The sequence below is a fragment of the Coregonus clupeaformis genome, chromosome 12 (assembly GCF_020615455.1).
Source record: "Coregonus clupeaformis isolate EN_2021a chromosome 12, ASM2061545v1, whole genome shotgun sequence".
Taxonomy (NCBI): Eukaryota; Metazoa; Chordata; class Actinopteri; order Salmoniformes; family Salmonidae; genus Coregonus; species Coregonus clupeaformis.
Window position 1 is genome coordinate 46,978,067 of NC_059203.1, and position 18,959 is coordinate 46,997,025.

Consider the following 18,959-nt stretch of genomic DNA (forward strand, 5'->3'; position numbering starts at 1 on the left):
CAGACAGCGTATCACATTTAGCACCTTCTTACACTTTCCCACCACTCTTTCAATGTGTTCTGCCCAGGTCAGTCTAGTATCAAAGTATACCCCAAGGAACCTGAAGGACCCCAGCCTCTCCAAGTTTCTTCCATATAACCTCAAGCACACCATACTCATAATACTACCGCCATCTAGTGACTGAACCAGAATATGACTATTTGGCTGAAAGGGAAAGATATACTGTGGAAAATATGAATTTTCTCCAATCCTCTGATCCTATACATTTTAGTGTTCCTTGGACTATAAAATATGGTGTATTTGCGAGGACAGAGACACAGTTAATCATGATAGTAAACAAAATGTCATAAGATTGAAAGTTATCTTAGACAGATGAAACTGTGTGAATTAACATTATGAAAGGTTATTTTTATTATCTATATTTATTATATTTATTAATGAAATACAGTCCTAATCCAATATTCCATAAGAAACAAATTAATATGTAAAGAAATCTACTATTCTAGTCCAAGACCTGTACTTAAACATTTGTGTGGGGCCTGAAACCATGAATACTGTAGTTATTTAGATTTGTTCTACTGAGCATTTTACCATCTTGTAGGACTTACAATGTCGGTATTATGAGAGATGATCAACTGAGTTTATTGATCCAGCTCAATACATTTCAAACGTAAGGACCTCCATAAATGCCTTTACCTGCTGTCATTAACAGATGGCTTCCCTGCTTCATCTTCTAGGTAAATACTGTAACCATTTTCACTGAAGTTGCACATCAAATTTGTCAGTGTGATTCAACCTTAGGCTCTGCTCTCAATGCAGCTACCATTGTCTGTCCCATTCGCATAGTAACATTTCCCTGCTCTCTTCCAACCTCTTCACTCAATCACTTTCTCTCCTCCTTCCCTAGATCCCCGTCACTCTGAGGCCTTCTCCAATCCCTCTGGAGTCCAAAGCTGCCACTGCGAGGCCTGGTGGTAGGAGGCAGAAAGGTTTTGGGAGGCCTAAGGATCCCAGTTTTAAACTCATCATTCCTCTTCCTCATCAGGGTGAGGGCTGGGGTCATTCGAATAGGGTCAAAGTACTGTCAGGAAAAGAGTAAACCAGAGAATGTCTCAGTAGATGGACTCTATATTTATCTTGCTCACACACAGGGAAAGGAACACACACACACACACACACACACACACACACACACACACACACACACACACACACAAATCATAAATCCTTAAATCCTTACACTTACACTGGCTTGTGGCACTGATGGTCCCCTCTCTTTAAAGCCTGGGTCTGTATGCATCACACTCAGGTCCATCATGGAACTGCTGAGATCTGACACGGTGGTCATAGCACCCCTCCTTAGCTGGGCTGAAGAGCTCTGACGAGGCTGGAGCCTCCTCATGATGTCACTCAAAGAGGTGAAGCTTTCACTTTGAGGCACCTTCAGTATCAGAGGTCTCTGCATGAGAGAAAGGCAAACCTTCACTGTCCATACTCTGTCCTTGAACAGTATCGGATTTTATTTTACTACAAATGATACAGAATCGTCATTCCATACAGGATGAATCAGTAGCAGTGGAACTGTGTGTATATTTATAAACCAGAGACTCACCCTAAAAGTAGAGGGGCTATCAGCACCAGACTTGACTCCAGATTTGGTTGCCTCTGAGCCTAACTCCACTGCCATAACATCTTCCCTTCTAGTTGGACGATATTTTCTCTCTCTGGAGGGAAAGGCCACAACTTCTTCTCGTGGGCCTGTCTCCATTTTGTTTTCACTGGGCCCCACAGACTCTTTCTCATAAACTTCATAGCTCCTCTGTTTGGAGAGGTGTCTGACATATGTTTTGGGTTGGACCCTTAAAGAGAAAAATGACATTGTAGCACTATTTACTGACCAAGTATGGTTTACTATGGTAATGTACCCATTTCATTAATTGGAGTTCTGAAAGTTAATTCACAATCACAATTATAGTCACAATTATCACAGCGTTACACACCTGTGTTGGGTTTCTGTTTCAGTGGACGGCTGGTTATCTGTCTGATAGGGTAAAGCTCTGCTGCAAAATAATCTGAAAAAGACAGGTGTTATAACATTACTATTCATGTATTGTGGAAAGTTATTCTCATGTAAACTCATTATCTTCTTAAGGATGCCATAACATTGCAAACTGAGCGCATATGAGTCTCATATTTACAGAGTGGACTGACTTAAAGTCGTTTGATTATCCAGCTGAATTTTTGTCACCAAACTGGTATTGTTGGCCCATATTCTGTAACATAAAAAGAACAAACAGACCTCAGCACCGATTATACAGAAACTGCTACTGTCCCCACAAGATAAAAGTATTCAAAATATGAAGGTGATACAGAGAGAAAATAGGGGGTATACAGAATATAGCCCTATTTGGTAAAAGACCAAGTCCATATTATGGCAAGATCAGCTCAAATAAGCAAAGAGAAATGACAGTCCATCATTACTTTAAGAAATGAAGGTCAGTCAATACGGAACGTTTCAAGAACTTTGAAAGTTTCTTCAAGTGCAGTCGCAAAAACCATCAAGCGCTATGATGAAACTGTCTCTCATGAGGACCGCCACAGGAATGGAAGACCCAGAGTTACCTCTGCTGCAGAGGATACGTTCATTAGAGTTACCAGCCTCAGAAATTGCAGCCCAAATAAATGCTTCACAGAGTTCAAGTCACAGACACATCTCAACATCAACTGTTCAGAAGGGACTGTGTGATTTTAATTTTTTTTATTTCACCTTTATTTAACCAGGTAAGCCAGTTGAGAACAAGTTCTCATTTACAACTGCGACCTGGCCAAGATAAAGCAAAGCAGTGCGATAAAAACAACAACAACACAGTGTTACATATGGAATAACCAAAACGTACAGTCAATAACACAATAGAAAATCTATATATTTGTAGTTGTCCACATACCGCCGAAGCCTGCCCGAGCAAGGAGGAGGAGCAGCCTCGGCCGAAACCGTGACACATACTCTAGGTCAGACCCGCCGAGAGTAGTGATTCTAGTCAGGCGGGCGGGTGCAAGCAGTGTTCGATTGAAGAGCATGCATTTAGTTTTACTAGCGTTTAAGAGCAGTAGGAGGCCACGGAAGGAGTGTTGTATGGCATTGAAGCTCGTTTGGAGGTTTGTTAACACAGTGTCCAATGAAGGGCCAGATGTATACAAAATGGTGTCGTCTGCATAGAGGTGGATCTGAGAGTCACCAGCAGCAAGAGCGACATCATTGATATATACAGAGAATAGAGTCGGCCCGATAATTGAACCCTGTGGACCCCCATAGAGACTGCCAGAGGTCCAGACAACAGGCCCTCCGATTTGACACATTGAACTCTATCTGAGAAGTAGTTGGTGAACCAGGCGAAGCAGTCATTTGAGAAACCAAGGCTATTTAGTCTGCCAATAAGAATGTGGTGATTGACAGAATCAAAAGCCTTGGCCAGGTCGATGAAGATGGCTGCACAGTACTGTCTTTTATCGATCGCGGTTATTATATTGTTTAGGACCTTGAGCGTGGCTGAGGTGCACACATGACCAGCTCGGAAACCAGATTGCATAGCGGAGAAGGTACGGTGGGATTCGAAATGGTCGGGTGATCTGTTTGTTAACTAGGCTTTCAAATACTTTCGAAAGGCAGGGCAGGATGGATATAGGTCTGTAACAGTTTGGATCTAGAGTGTCACCCCCTTTGAAGAGGGGGATGACCGTGGCAGCTTTCCAATCTCTGGGGATCTCAGATGATACGAAAGAGAGGTTGAACAGGCTAGTAATAGGGGTTGCGACAATTTCGGCAGCTAATTTTAGAAAGAAAGGGTCCAGATTGTCTAGCCCAGCTGATTTGTAGGGGTCCAGATTTTGCAGCTCTTTCAGGACATCAGCTATCTGAATTTGGGTGAAGGAGAAGCGGGGGGGCATGGGCAAGTTGCAGCAGAGGGTGCAGAGCTGGTGGCCGGGGTAGGGGTAACCAGGTGGAAAGCATGGCCAGCCGTAGCAAAATGCTTATTGAAATTCTTGATTATCGTGGTGACAGTGTTTCCTAGCCTCAGTGCAGTGGGTAACTGGGAGGAGGTGCTCTTATTCTCCATGGACTTTACAGTGTTCCAAAACTTTTTGGAGTTAGTGCTACAGGATGCACATTTCTGTTTGAAAAAGCTAGCCTTTGCTTTCCTAACTGATTGTGTATATTGGTTCATGACTTCCCTGAAAAGTTGCATATCACGGGGGCTGTTGGATGCTGATGCAGTACGCCACAGGATGTATTTGTGCTGGTCAAGGGCAGTCAAGTCTGGGGTGAACCAGGGGCTATATCTGTTCTTAGTTCTGAATTTTGGGGCATTATTTAAGATGGAGAGGAAAGCACTTTTGAAGAACATCCAAGCATCCTCTACTGACGGAATGTGTTCAATATCCATCCAGGATACCCGGGCCAGGTCAATTAGAAAGGCCTGCTCACTGAAGTGTTTTAGGGAGCGTTTGACAGTGATCCATTACGGACACTGGCAATGAGGCAGTGATCGCTGAGATCCTGGTTGAAGACAGCGGAGGTGTATTTAGAGGGTAAATTAGTCAGGATTATATCTATGAGGGTGCCCATGTTTACGGATTTAGGGTTGTACCTGGTAGGTTCCTTGATAATTTGTGTGAGATTGAGGGCATCTAGTTTAGATTGTAGGACGGCCGGGGTGTTAAGCATATCCCAGTTTAAGTCACCAAGCAGTACGAACTCTGAGGATAGATGAGGGGCAAGCAATTCACATATGGTGTCCAGGGCACAACTGGGGGCTGAGGGGGGTCTGTAGCAAGCGGCAACAGTGAGAGACTTATTTCTGGAAAGGTGCATTTTTAGAAGTAGAAGCTCAAACTGTTTGGGCACAGACCTGGATAGTATGATAGAGCTCTGCAGGCTATCTTGGTTTCTCAAATGACTGCCTCGCCTGGTTCAGCAACTACTTCTCAGATAGAGTTCAATGTGTCAAATTGGAGGGCCTGTTGTCTGGACCTATGGCAGTCTCTATGGGGGTGCCACAGGGTTCAATTCTTGGGCCGACTCTTTTCTCTGTGTATATCAATGATGTCGCTCTTGCTGCTGGTGATTCTCAGATCCACCTCTACGCAGACGACACCATTTTGTATACATCTGGCCCTTCATTGGACACTGCGCTAACAAACCTCCAAACAAGCTTCAATGCCATACAACACTCCTTCCGTAGCCTCCAACTGCTCTTAAACACAAGTAAAACTAAATGCATGCTCTTCAATCGAACGCTGCTGGCACCTGCCCACCCGACTAGAATCACTACTCTCGACGGGTCTGACCTAGAGTATGTGTCACGGTTTCGGCCGAGGCTGCTCCTCCTCCTTGCTCGGGCAGGCTTCGGCGGTCGTCGTCCCCGGAGTACTAGCTATCACCGTTTGATGTTTTCGATGTTTGATTGGTTTTGTCTTTTGTGTACACCTGTTTCCTTTTTTGGTTGATTATGTCTCCTATAAGTTTCTCGTTTTGTTAGTCATGTGTTGTGTGTGATTGTTTCTCCTGTCAACTGGTGCGGCTCATCAGTTCGCTATTTTGTATATTACAGTCTTCGCACTGATTTTGTTTTCGTGCGCTTTGGATTAGTGTGTATTGCGCATTGTTTCGCATCGTCCGCCTCCTGTTTTGTCGAGGCCAGAGACTGTTTATTTTGTTGTTGTTCAGTAAAGTCGGTTGGACTTAGCTTCTGTGTCCTGCGTGTGACTCCTCCACCACATCCACATCAGCCTTTGTGACAGTATGTGGACAACTACAAATACCTAGGTGTCTGGTTAGACTGTAAACTCTCCTTCCAGACTCACATTAAGCATCTCCAATCCAAAGTTAAATCTAGAATCGGCTTCCTATTTCGCAACAAAGCCTCCTTCACTCATGTTGCCAAACATGCCCTCGTAAAACGGACTATCCTACCGATCCTTGACTTCGGCAATGTCATTTACAAAATAGCCTCCAACACTCTACTCAGCAAATTGGATGTAGTCTATCACAGTGCCATCCGTTTTGTCACCAAAGCCCCATATACTACCCACCACTGTGACCTGTACGCTCTTGTTGGCTGGTCCTCACTACATATTAGTCGCCAAACCCACTGGCTCCAGGCCATCTATAAATCAATGCTAGGCAAATCCCCGCCTTATCTTAGCTCATTGGTCACCATAGCAACACCCACCCGTAGTATGCGCTCCAGCAGGTATATCTCACTGGTCATCCCCAAAGCCAACACCTCCTTTGGCCGCCATTCCTTCCAGTTCTCTGCTGCCAATGACTGGAACGAACTGCAAAAATCTCTGAAGCTGGAGACTCTTATCTCCCTCACTAAATTTAAGCATCAGTTGTCAGAGCACCTTACCGATCACTGCACCTGTACACAGCCCATCTGAAATTAGCCCACCCAACTACCTCATCCCCATATTGTTATTTATTTTGCTCATTTGCACCCCAGTATCTCTATTTGCACATCATCTCTTGCACATCTATCATTCCAGTGTTAATACTAATTGTTATTATTTTGCACAATGGCCTATTTATTGCCTTACCTCCATAACTTGCTACAGTTGCACACACTGTATATATATTTTCTGTTGTATTTTTGTCTTTAAGTTTTAACTCTGTGTTGTTGTTTTTATCGCACTACTTTGCTTTATCTTGGCCAGGTCGCAGTTGTAAATGAGAACTTGTTCTCAACTGGCTTACCTGGTTAAATAAAGGTTAAATAAAATAAAAATAAATAAAATCTCTACAGTAGATTGCAACTCCACCCCCTTTGGCAGTTCTATCTAGACAGAAATGTTGTAGTTCGGGATGGACATTTCTGAATTTCTGGTGAATCAGGGTTGGGAGAGTGTGCTAACGCAGTGAATAACTCAAACTTGGTGTCACGGTTTCGGCCGAGGCTGCTCCTTCTCCTTGTTCGGGCAGGCTTCGGCGGTCGTCGTCTCCGGAGTACTAGCTGCCACCGTTCTATGTTTCGATGTTTGTTTGGTTTTGTCTGTTTTGTTACACCTGTTCCTTGTTAGTGTTAATTATGCGTCCTATAAGTTCTCTTGGGTTTTGTTTTTTGTTGTGTGTAATTGTTCGTTGTCATTTTGGGATGCTAGTTCGTTTATCTCTCTGGATTGTTTTTGAAGAGAGTTCCGCACAGTGTGTGCCTTTTGTTTGTACTAATACCGGTGTGCGTAAAGTTCGCTTGCCTGCCAGGTTGTATTTAGCCGTGTTTGGCTTGTTCTTTTTGTCTTCACTAAAGACGTTAGTACGAAGCCTCTGTGTGTCCTGCGCTTGATTCCACACCACATCTACACTCAACCTTGACACTTGGGGAGGAGGCTTCTGATGTTAACATGCAAGAAACCAAGGCTTTTACGGTTACAGAAGTCAACAAATGATAGCGCCTGGGGAGTAGAAGTGATACTGGGTGCTACAGGGCCTGGGTTAACCTATACATCACCAGAGGAACAGAGGAGGAATAGAATAAGGATACGGCTAAAGGCTTTAAGAACTGGTCTTCTAGTGCGTTGGGTACAGAGAATAAAAGGGGCAGATTTCCGGGTGTTGTAGATTCAGGGCATTATGTACAGACAAGGATATGGAAGGATATGAGTACAGTGGAGGTACACCTAAGCATTGGGTAACGATGAAAGATATAGCATCACTGGAGGTACCGCATGTATGGGGGGTGGGACAAAGGAGCTATCTGAGGCAGGTTGAGCGGGACTAGGGGCTCTACAGTGAAATAGTACAATAAGAACTAACCCAAACAGCAATAGGCTAGGCATATCGACATGGGAGAGAGGCATAACACAATCACAGGTGTTATTTGAGAGGGCTAAGACAACAACTGGTAATGGCGATGAAAGTTTGGGCTGAGGCTAAACAGATAAACAGGATGGGGTACCATGTAAAGGAACATTCCAGCAGGCATCAGCTGTGTAGCTGAGTTATCAGAAGGTCCAGTGAACAGCAATAGGTAAGTCCTGGAGCAGTTCGTAGGCTGCTACAGCACAGGCGAGCAGGAGGCACGGCTGTTGATTGTGCGTGCTAGCAGGCCGGGGCTAGCAGATGGATCTTTGTGGTCGTCGCAACGGGAAGCCTGTTGAAACCACATCAGACGATTACGTCGGCAGACCAGTCGTGATGGATCGGCGGGGCTCCGTGTCGACACTAGGAGGTCTCATCCGGTTGACAGAGAGGTAGATAGCCGGGAGATGGGCCTGGCTCGAGGCTAGCTCAAGGCTAACTGGTGCGTCGGGACAGTGGTGATTAGCCAACAACAGCCATTCGGTTGCAGCTAGCTAGTTGCGATGATCCGGTGTTAAGGTCCAGTGATTCAGGTGATTCCGGCAGAAAATCCGATATGCTCTGGGTCGATAGCACGTTGTGCAGACTGGCCGATAATTGTCCAGGCTAGAGCTGGCTGGTAGGTAGTGCAGGCCACGGTCAGAGGTGAAGACCGCTAACAGTGGCTAATAGCAAGTAGCTAGTTAGATGGCTAGCTGGCTAGTTTCAGCCGTAGGTTCTTGATAAAAATAAAGAAATAATAGAATCTGTTCCACATTGGGTGAGGCGGGTTGCAGGAAAGTATATTTAGTTAAAGGATGGAAAGTGAGATAGAGAAATATATACGAAAAGAAAGACAAAAAAATAAAAAACTGCCCATTTACACGAGGACACAACAGAATACACGACCGCACTTTTACGCCATTATGGAACACGTATCAGGCCTTCATGGTCGAATTGCTGCAAAGAAACTACTACTAAAGGACACCAATAATAAGAAGAGACCTGCTTGGGCCAAGAAACACGAGCAATGGACATTAGACCGGTGGAAACGTGTCCTTTGGTCTGGAGTTCAAATTTGAGATTTTTGTTTCCAACCGCCGTGTCTTTGTGAGACGCGGTGTGGGTGAACGGATGATCTCCGCATGTGTTGTTCCCACCGTAAAGCATGGAGGAGGAGGTGTTATGGTGTGGGGATGCTTTGCTGATGACACTGTCTGTGATTTATTTACACTTAACCAGCATGGCTACCACAGCATTCTGCAGCGATATGCCATCCCATCTGGTTTGGGCTTAGTGGGACTATCATTTGTTTTTCAACAGGACACCTCCAGGCTGTGTAAGGGCTATTTTACCAAGAAGGAGAGTGATGGAGTGGTGCATCAGATGACCTGGCCTCCAGAATCCCCCGACCTCAACCCAATTGAGATGGTTTGGGATGAGTTGGACGGCAGAGTGAAGGAAAAGCAGCCAACAAGTGCTCAGCATATGTGGGAAGTCCTTGAAGACTGTTGGAAAAGCATTCCAGGTGAAGCTGGTTGAGAAAATGCCAAGAGTGTGCAAAGCTGTAATCAAGGCAAAGGGTGGCTATTTGAAGAATCTCAAATATAAAATATATTTTGATTTGTTTAACACTTTCTTGGTTACTACATGATTCCGTATGTGTTATTTCACAGTTTTGATGTCTTCACTACTATTCTACAATGTAGAAAATAGTCAAAATATAGAAAAACCCTTGAATGAGTAGGTGTCTCCAAACCTTTGACTGGTACTGTATATATCTTTTAAAATATATTTTCCTTTATTATTTTCCCCTAACCCTACCATTCCTCCCCTAATTGGAGCAAACTAATGGACAACAACTCTTAGGCTTCTACTTCCAGCTTATACACACTATATACATTTTACGGACACAGTATAGTTTACAATAGTTATCTTTTGTTTGATTTTAGTCCCATCCTTCAGCTCCACTCAACCCCTCCCATCGATCTCTGAACACCATCCAGTTTTTCAACTGTGTTGTGATGTTTCACAAAAGTTCTGAACCTTTCTATTCTTATAGATTCTACATATTGTAAATGAAAGATCAACATTTTTGCTAAGAGTATTATTATATTATTGATCAATTGACTATGACTTTTTAAATCACCCATCAGTGCTATATGCAGAGTTAGCTCCAGGTAGATGTTGCAATTCTTCAGCCATTCCTGGACCTGTGACCAAAAACAAGCTACATATGGACAGTACCAAAACTAATGATCTAATGATTCTGTCTCTTCGTAGCAAAATCTGCAGAGCTGGGATGGTTGTATCCTCCATATACAGTGGGGGAAAAAGTATTTAGTCAGCCACCAATTGTGCAAGTTCTCCCACTTAAAAAGATGAGAGAGGCCTGTAATTTTCATCATAGGTACACGTCAACTATGACAGACAAAATGAGAAAAAAAATCCAGAAAATCCCATTGTAGGATTTGTTATGAATTTATTTGCAAATTATGGTGGAAAATAAGTATTTGGTCAATAACAAAAGTTTCTCAATACTTTGTTAAATACCCTTTGTTGGCAATGACACAGATCAAACATTTTCTGTAAGTCTTCACAAGGTTTTCACACACTGTTGCTGGTATTTTGGTCCATTCCTACATGCAGATCTCCTCTAGAGCAGTGATGTTTTGGGGCTGTCGCTGGGCAACACGGACTTTCAACTCCCTCCAAAGATTTTCTATGGGGTTGAGATCTGGAGACTGGCTAGGCCACTCCAGGACCTTGAAATGCTTCTTACGAAGCCACACCTTCGTTGACCGGGCGGTGTGTTTGGGATCATTGTCATGCTGAAAGACCCAGCCACGTTTCATCTTCAATGCCCTTGCTGATGGAAGGAGGTTTTCACTCAAAATCTCACGATACATGGCCCCATTCATTCTTTCCTTTACACGGATCAGTCGTCCTGGTCCCTTTGCAGAAAAACAGCCCCAAAGCATGATGTTTCCACCCCCATGCTTCACAGTAGGTATGGTGTTCTTTGGATGCAACTCAGCATTCTTTGTCCTCCAAACACGACGAGTTGAGTTTTTACCAAAAGTTCTATTTTGGTTTCATGTGACCATATGACATTCTCCCAATCCTCTTCTGGATCATCCAAATCCACTCTAGCAAACTTCAGACGGGCCTGGACATGTACTGGCTTAAGCAGGGGGACACGTCTGGCACTGCAGGATTTGAGTCCCTGGCGGCGAGTGTGTTACTGATGGTAGGCTTTGTTACTTTGGTCCCAGCTCTCTGCAGGTCATTCACTAGGTCCCCCCGTGTGGTTCTGGGATTTTTGCTCACCGTTCTTGTGATCATTTTGACCCCACGGGGTGAGATCTTGCGTGGAGCCCCAGATCGAGGGAGATTATCAGTTGTCTTGTATGTCTTCCATTTCCTAATAATTGCTCCCACAGTTGATTTCTTCAAACCAAGCTGCTTACCTATTGCAGATTCAGTCTTCCCAGCCTGGTGCAGGTCTACAATTTTGTCCTTTGACAGCTCTTTGGTCTTGGCCATAGTGGAGTTTGGAGTGTGACTGTTTGAGGTTGTGGACAGGTGTCTTTTATACTGATAACAAGTTCAAACAGGTGCCATTAATACAGGTAACGAGTGGAGGACAGAGGAGCCTCTTAAAGAAGAAGTTACAGGTCTGTGAGAGCCAGAAATCTTGCTTGTTTGTAGGTGACCAAATACTTATTTTCCACCATAATTTGCAAATAAATTCATTAAAAATCCTACAATGTGATTTTCTGGAGAAAAAAATTCTCAGTTTGTCTGTCATAGTTGACGTGTACCTATGATGAAAATTACAGGCCTCTCTCATCTTTTTAAGTGGGAGAACTTGCACAATTGGTGGCTGACTACAAAGGGAAGCACAGCCGCGAGCTGCCCAGTGACACAAGCCTACCAGACGAGCTAAACCACTTCTATGCTCGCTTCGAGGCAAGCAACACTGAAGCATGCATGAGAGCACCAGCTGTTCCAGATGACTATGTGATCACGCTCTCCGTAGCCGATGTGAGTAAGACTTTTAAGCAGGTCAACATTCACAAGGCCGCAGGGCCAGACGGATTACCAGGACGTGTACTCCGAGCATGTGCTGACCAACTGGCAAGTGTCTTCACTCGGCCTTGTCTCAGGATTGTAAGTTGGTGGTTGGGGATATCCCTCTAGTGGTGCGGGGGCTGTGCTTTGGCGGAGTGGGTGGGGTTATATCCTTCCTGTTTGGCCCTGTCCGGGGGTTTCTTCGGATGGGGCCACAGTGTCTCCGGACCGCTCCTGTCTCAGCCTCCAGTATTTATGCTGCAGTAGTTTATGTGTCGGGGGGCTGGGGTTAGTTGGTTATACCTGGAGTACTTCTCCTGTCTTATCCAGTGTCCTGTGTGAATTTAAGTATGCTCTCTCTAATTCTCTCGTTCTCTCTTTCTCTCTGAGAACCTGAGCCCTAGGACCATACGTCAGGACTACCGGGCATGATGACACCTTGCTGTCCCCAGTCCGCCTGGCCTTGCTGCTATTCCAGTTTCAACTGTTCTGCCTGCGGCTACGAAACCCCTACCTGTCCCAGACCTGCTGTTTTCAACTCTAAATGATCGGCTATGAAAAGCCAACTGAGAGACCTGAGCCCTAGGACCATACGTCGGGACTACCGGCCGTGGTGACTCCTTGCTGTCCCCAGTCCGCCTGGCCTTGCTGCTATTCCAGTTTAAACTGTTCTGCCTGCGGTTATGGAACCCCTACCTGTCCCAGACCTGCTGTTTTAAACTCTAATGATCGGCTATGAAAAGCCAACTGAGATTTATTCCTGATTATTATTTGACCATGCTTGTCACTTATGAACATTTTTGAACATCTTGGCATGGTTCTGTTATAATCTCCACCCGGCACAGCCAGAAGAGGACTGGCCACCCCTCATAGCCTGGTTCCTCTCTAGGTTTCTTCCTAGGTTTTGCCTTTCTAGGGAGTTTTTCCTAGCCACCGTGCTTCTACACCTGCATTACTAGCTGTTTGGGGTTTTAGGCTGGGTTTCTGTACAGCACTTCGAGATATTAGCTGATGTAAGAAGGGCTATATAAAATAAAATTGATTGATTGATTGATTGATTCACTGACATTTTCAACATGTCCCTGACTGAGTCTGTAATACCAACATGTTTCGAGCAGACCACCATAGTCCCCGTGCCCAAGGACTCTAAGATAACCTGCCTAAATGACTACCGACCCGTAGCACTGACGTCTGTAGCCATGAAGTGCTTTGAAAGGCTGGTCATGGCTCACATCAACAGCATTATCCCAGAAACCCTAGACCCACTCCAATTTGCATACCGCCCCAACAGATCCACAGATGATGCAATCTCTATTGCACTCCACACTGCCCTTTCCCACCTGGACAAGAGGAACACCTACGTGAGAATGCTATTCATTGACTACAGCTCAGCATTCAACACCATAGTGCCCTCTAAGCTCATCACTAAGCTAAGGATCCTGGGACTAAACACCTCCCTCTGCAACTGGATCCTGGACTTCCTGACGGGCCGCCCCCAGGTGGTAAGGGTAGGTAACAACACATCTGCCACACTGATCCTCAACACGGGGGCCCCTCAGGGGTGCGTGCTCAGTCCCCTCCTGTACTCTCTGTTCACCCATGACTGCATGGCCAGGCACGACTCCAACACCATCATTAAGTTTGCCGACGACACAACAGTGGTAGGCCTGATCACCGACAACGATGAGACAGCCTATAGGGAGGAGGTCAGAGACCTGGCCGTGTGGTGTCAGGACAACAACCTCTCCCTCAACGTGACCAAGACAAAGGAGATGATTGTGGACTACAGGAAAAAAAAAAGAGGACTGAGCACGCCCCCATTCTCATCGACAGGGCTGTAGTGGAACAGGTTGAGAGCTTCAAGTTCCTTGGTGTCCACATCACCAACGAACTATCATGGTCCAAACATACCAAGACAGTCGTGAAGAGGGCACGACAAAGCCTATTCCCCCTCAGGAGACTGAAAAGATTTGGCATGGGTCCTCAGATCCTCAAAAAATTATACAGCTGCACCATCGAGAGCATCCTGACTGGTTGCATCACCGCCTGGTATGGCAACTGCTTGGCCTCCGAACGCAAGGCACTACAGAGGGTAGTGCGTACGGCCCAGTACATCACTGGGGCCAAGCTTCCTGCCATCCAGGACCTCTATACCAGGCGGTGTCAGAGGAAGGCCCTCAAAATTGTCAAAGACTCCAGCCACCCTAGTCATAGACTGTTCTCCCTGCTACCGCACGGCAAGCGGTACCGGAGTGCCAAGTCTAGGTCCAAAAGACTTCTCAACAGCTTCTACCCCCAAGCCATAAGACTCCTGAACAGCTAATCATGGCTACCCGGACTATTTGCACTGCCCCCCACCCCATCCTTTTTACGCTGCTGCTACTCTGTTAATTATTTATGCATAGTCACTTTAACTCTACCCACATGTACATATTACTTCAACTATCTCAACTAGCCGGTGCCCCCGCACATTGACTCTGCACCGGTACCCCCCTGTATATATAGCCTCCCTACTGTTATTTTATTTTACTTCTGCTCTTTTTTTCTCAACACTTTTTTTGTTGTTGTTTTATTTTTACTTTTTTTGTTAAAAATAAATGCACTGTTGGTTAAGGGCTGTAAGTAAGCATTTCACTGTAATGTCTGCACCTGTTGTATTCGGCGCATGTGACCAATAACATTTGATTTGATTTGATTTGACTAAATACTTTTTTTCCCCACTGTACTTGTCTTAAATGATCTCCAATGTACCTGTCTGATTAGGATGAATAATATCCAACAATATCTTTTTAATTCTAAGCGCTATGCACTTTGCTAGAATTTTTTAATCACAACAATGAAGTGTAAGGGGCCTCCAATTTCTTTAATGGACTGGATCTTTATATTAACCACTTGGGTCCTATGTTTGCACCTGTTGACATATGTTTAGAAGGGAATGAAAGGTAAATGATCAAACCTGAATGCATGAAAGTGACTTTTTGTACACTTTAGAGCCTTATACTCTCTTATCAAAAACTTGTCACTATTTTCAAATGGTTAGGAAATCTGGCCTTCTGTGGCATAAACACAAGTATGGGAATCACATTGTGGGAATCCCTCTGGTTTCATCACACATACCTCCTCTCATTCACAGGCGTAGTTGTGCGGTGATCAACCTCCTTCGGACAAAACTCCTCCCCAAAAGGTGGCTTTTTGTTCACTGCTGTAAAATGTTGCAGTGGTTCTTCCATGTTCATATTCATGTCCATGGGTTCACTGTGTTGATTGACAGGACTTCCTCTGTGGATAACGCCCAGGGCCTCCCAGTCCAGGGTGGAGTCTGCAGGTGGGGTAGGAGGGGGGCTGTCGATAGGATCCATAGGGAGATACTTGGGCTGGTTGTTGAGGTCAAGGAGCACTGAGTGGTGATGGGGCTCATCTATCGGGGCCCTGCCGGCCTTCCATGTGTCTGGAACTGGAAGTGAGGCTGCAAAGAGGATCCGGAACTCTCGGTCGAAGGATTCCACCACCGGGCCACTCAGCACTGTCACCAGCTGCCGGTGCAGGTGGGCGTCTGACCATGTGAAGCTGGTGAACACAATAACAAGCTGTTATTTGATGTCAGAGGGAAACTGAGTGTGTAATAGGTTAGAAACAGTGGAAAACACCTAGCTACTTTACCTGTAGCTACCATTCATCACTGTCTCCAAATCCACCAGGAGGAAGTTGTCTTTCAATTCCCCCATCACTATCTTTCCCTCCCGCGAACAGAAGGTCTTTCCTCCAAGAACACGAACCTGCATATTCTATGAAGAGCAGAATACATGGAAATCAACTTTATTTCAACCCTGTCGATTCAGACATAGACTTTGGATTGACTTCAATTCTGCCAGCATATACAGTATATCATTACCACAGACGTGACCTTAGCCACACCAAGAAACGCACAGACTGACACAGTGAATGCAGAACAACCTGTTCAGTTGTGTTGCTTCACCCAGATGCTACATTCCACACATGCAAAAAAAGGAGTTACCAGAGACTATAGTCAGCCTGGGTGTGTGTCAGCTTCTGAAGAGCCAGACGTCAGGTTAATGACTCCCCTCTCACAGAGGTCATTCTGCTCTTATGAAACCTGATGCACTGTGACAGAGATTATTAATATGTTGAGCTGTTTTGGTACTGTGTGAATTGAGAAGTTATGTGGGATTGGCTATGTGGTATGAATGACATCATGAGTCAGAGTCTGTAGTGATATGGACTTCTGAGTCCTTATATGGTGTAGTTACTCACCGGATGCCTCAGCCTGTGAGGGGGGAAGTTCTCCTGGTTGGATCTCTGGTTCAGGATGATGTAAACAGGGACTCCCCGTGAAGCGATGGTGTGGAGATCACCAATCACAGTGCTATCTGTCAGTCTGTCTGTAACCATGGCAATAACCTGTATAGCAGACACTCCATCAGAGGAATATTGATATGTGACAGACTGGATATTCCTCCCAATCAGTTCGCAAACTCAAAACCCTCTGAACCGTAACACAACATACTCAAGAAGCACCATCAATAACACAGACTCAGCAAAGCAAAGGCATTTCTGGATATGGGGTGACAGTACCTCTAGGTCTCAGTAAGGTAGTTGCGATGAACTCAGCCATCCGCTACTAATTTACATCATACAATCAAGATTTTTACTGATGTACCAAGTGCATGTAGGCCAAATTATATTATTGTGCCTTAAGACTATATAATATTGAATCATTCAGACATACCTTGCTAGCCCCCTGCAGTAGTCTTCTGATGATCTCTCTGATAGGAGGTTGTCCATCCGCTGGTGGGCTGGTGTAGACCATGGCGTGTCCCATTCCCACCCAGGTGACCCCCTCAGGCCAGCCCAGCTCCAGGCAGGGTGCAGGGGTGTCTGAGTGGGTGGGGAAGTACCTGGCAGAGAAGTTCTGCACCCCTGAGCTGCCCCCCTCCTCAGCCCCCTCCACTTCCTCATAGCTGCTGTAGTCCTTGACCCAGCCACTGATCTGGTTCACCTCCTCTGGGGAGAGGAAAGGGACGAGGTGCTCTGCACTCAGCTTGGAGTAGAAGGCCCCGGGGCCTGCACTCAGCAGGCCTTCTAGAGCATAGCGCTCCCTCTCGCAGTGGAGGTACTCCGGGCTGGACTCAGACACCGGCAGAAATATCACGTCCTTATTCAGACTCTGTTCCTGGGAGTTTGACATGGCTGTACAGTATATATCCTCCTCGGTCTTTGGGAATGAGGATTGTCTTTTGAACTCTGGGGGGGTCCCCCCTCCCCCCCCCACCTACAAGCACTACTAGGGCAGCACAGGTCCAGCCAAAGTCATGACACCAATTACACTAGCTAGTAATGATATGCTAATTGTTACTGGAACATTGTGTACGGTAGAATTCTCCTTTTCAATACCTCTGTTTCCTCTGAAAGAAATGCAGTCACCAATGAATCTTGTTTCTCGCATTGGATGTCACTGAAAGCAATCAATTAAATAAGTTAATTTCCATAAACAGCTTAGGCTGTGACACAGATATATCTTCAGGGGAAAGAACTTGAAAACACTGGCAAAAAAAATTCCCAGCCTTTCACAAACATGTCACAAGTTCTTGTTGACATAAGGAACAAATAGCTCTGAGTTATGATATATAATCTAAATAGATTCTAACCACTAAAAACTATGAAAATATGGAGATAATGTTAGTGATGACAGAAGATAGACTCACCCCTCACACTTCACATCCTAAAATAGGACTGATTACCTCCAACTGGTTACAGATTCTCTTATCCTCCTCCCCTTCTTGAACAACTCCTCCCTCCCTCTCACCTTCCTCCTCGTCTCTCTGCTCACATTGCCTCTCGCTCTGCTCCAAGCGTTCTGCTCTGCTGACAGAGCCTTTCAGTCTCTCACAGCCAGGGTCGGATCACTACCCTGTTTCCTCGAGATAATCACCACTTACCCTGAAGTGCACAGCTGACAACTTGTGTTCCAACTTGTGGATTCTGTGTGGCTATCTTCCACAATAAAGCCGTTTTATGCGTTCTGCCCTTGTGTTATCTATTATGTGGTGATGAAAGAAAACCATAGCTGACTCCTGAGACTGTCCTCTGACCGGTCTAGCCAGACGGGCTGGTCTGCTAGCCGCAGGATCAGGACTGGAGTCAGACTCCCCCTGACTACCTGGTGAAGCCTCGCTGGAGGCAGTCCTCTCTTTCCACACCTTCTATTGACTCTCGTCGAATTTCCACCGTATGTGCTCAAAATGATGTCATGAGATATGGGTTTCTACAAAGTGGAACAATCATTTAGTCAGTTATTGATGTTATTTGACCATATCCATAAAGTGTTTTTAGAGTAAGATAATGTTGTGGTGTACTGTAAGTGTGGTAGCTACCTATGAATGGCCCTTCACAGGAGTGTCTCTGAAACTCCAAGAACATAATGGCTATTAAAGTATGGCATACTGGAGTTCTCCACAATGGGCATATGGTATGAATATAAACAAGCTTTCACAAGGGAATTAAACGCACAAGTGCCACTCTCCAGTTAATTCCATGTCTTGAGGCTTTTCTTGCTGATCATGAGGAAGATGTTATGCAATCAAATACTTTATCACAGAAACGACAGAATTAACCCAAACTGCAGCAATATTGCCGACAGTCAAAAATGTTCTATAAAATGAAGTGACTCAATTGATAGATTAAATATAAAAAGTGTATTTCACAGATAAAGTAATAGTATGTACACAATACATACACTATATATACAAAAGTTTGTGGACACCCCTTCAAATGAGTGGATTCTCCTATTTCAGCCACACCCATTGCTGACAGGTGTATAAAATCGAGTGCACAGCCATGCAATCTCCATACACAAATATTGGCAGTATAATGGCCTTACTGAAGAGCCCGTGGCACCGTCATAGGATGCTATCTTTCCAACAAGTCAGTTTGTCAAATTTCTGCCCTGCTAGAGCTGCCCTGGTCAACTGTAAGTTCCGTTATTGTAAAGTGGAAACGTCTAGCAGCAACAGCGGTTCAGCCACGAAGTGGT

The 18,959-nt window shown here is 45.1% G+C and overlaps 1 protein-coding gene across 2 annotated transcripts; it reads right to left on the reverse strand.

Annotated features, from left to right (window-relative positions):
- Positions 1–454: 454 nt before the first annotated feature.
- Positions 455–17,376, reverse strand: fam83e (family with sequence similarity 83 member E). 2 transcript variants are annotated; one of them, XM_041893124.2, is made up of 8 exons: positions 16,656–17,376; positions 16,181–16,327; positions 15,569–15,693; positions 15,026–15,475; positions 2,001–2,072; positions 1,613–1,859; positions 1,247–1,459; positions 455–1,081 (listed from the first exon to the last, which is right to left on the reverse strand). In XM_041893124.2, the coding sequence occupies exons 1-8, from the start codon at positions 17,112–17,114 to the stop codon at positions 884–886; spliced, it is 1,911 nt and encodes a 636-aa protein (XP_041749058.2). In that variant the 5' UTR covers positions 17,115–17,376; the 3' UTR covers positions 455–883. The 2 variants fall into 2 exon arrangements, with proteins under 2 accessions (XP_041749058.2, XP_041749057.2); XM_041893123.2 differs by having other exon boundaries at positions 1,241–1,459.
- Between the last annotated feature and the right edge of the window lie 1,583 nt (positions 17,377–18,959).

Excerpts from the sequence above, each read along its gene's own strand:
- fam83e (XM_041893123.2), bottom strand. The coding sequence starts at position 17,114 with ATGTCAAACTCCCAGGAACAGAGTCTGAATAAGGACGTGATATTTCTG. Across the intron at positions 1,860-2,000 it reads GAAACAGAAACCCAACACAG|GGTCCAACCCAAAACATATG; the intron begins GTGTGTAACGCT and ends TTTCTCTTTAAG. Across the intron at positions 1,460-1,612 it reads ATAGCCCCTCTACTTTTAGG|AGACCTCTGATACTGAAGGT; the intron begins GTGAGTCTCTGG and ends TCTCTCATGCAG.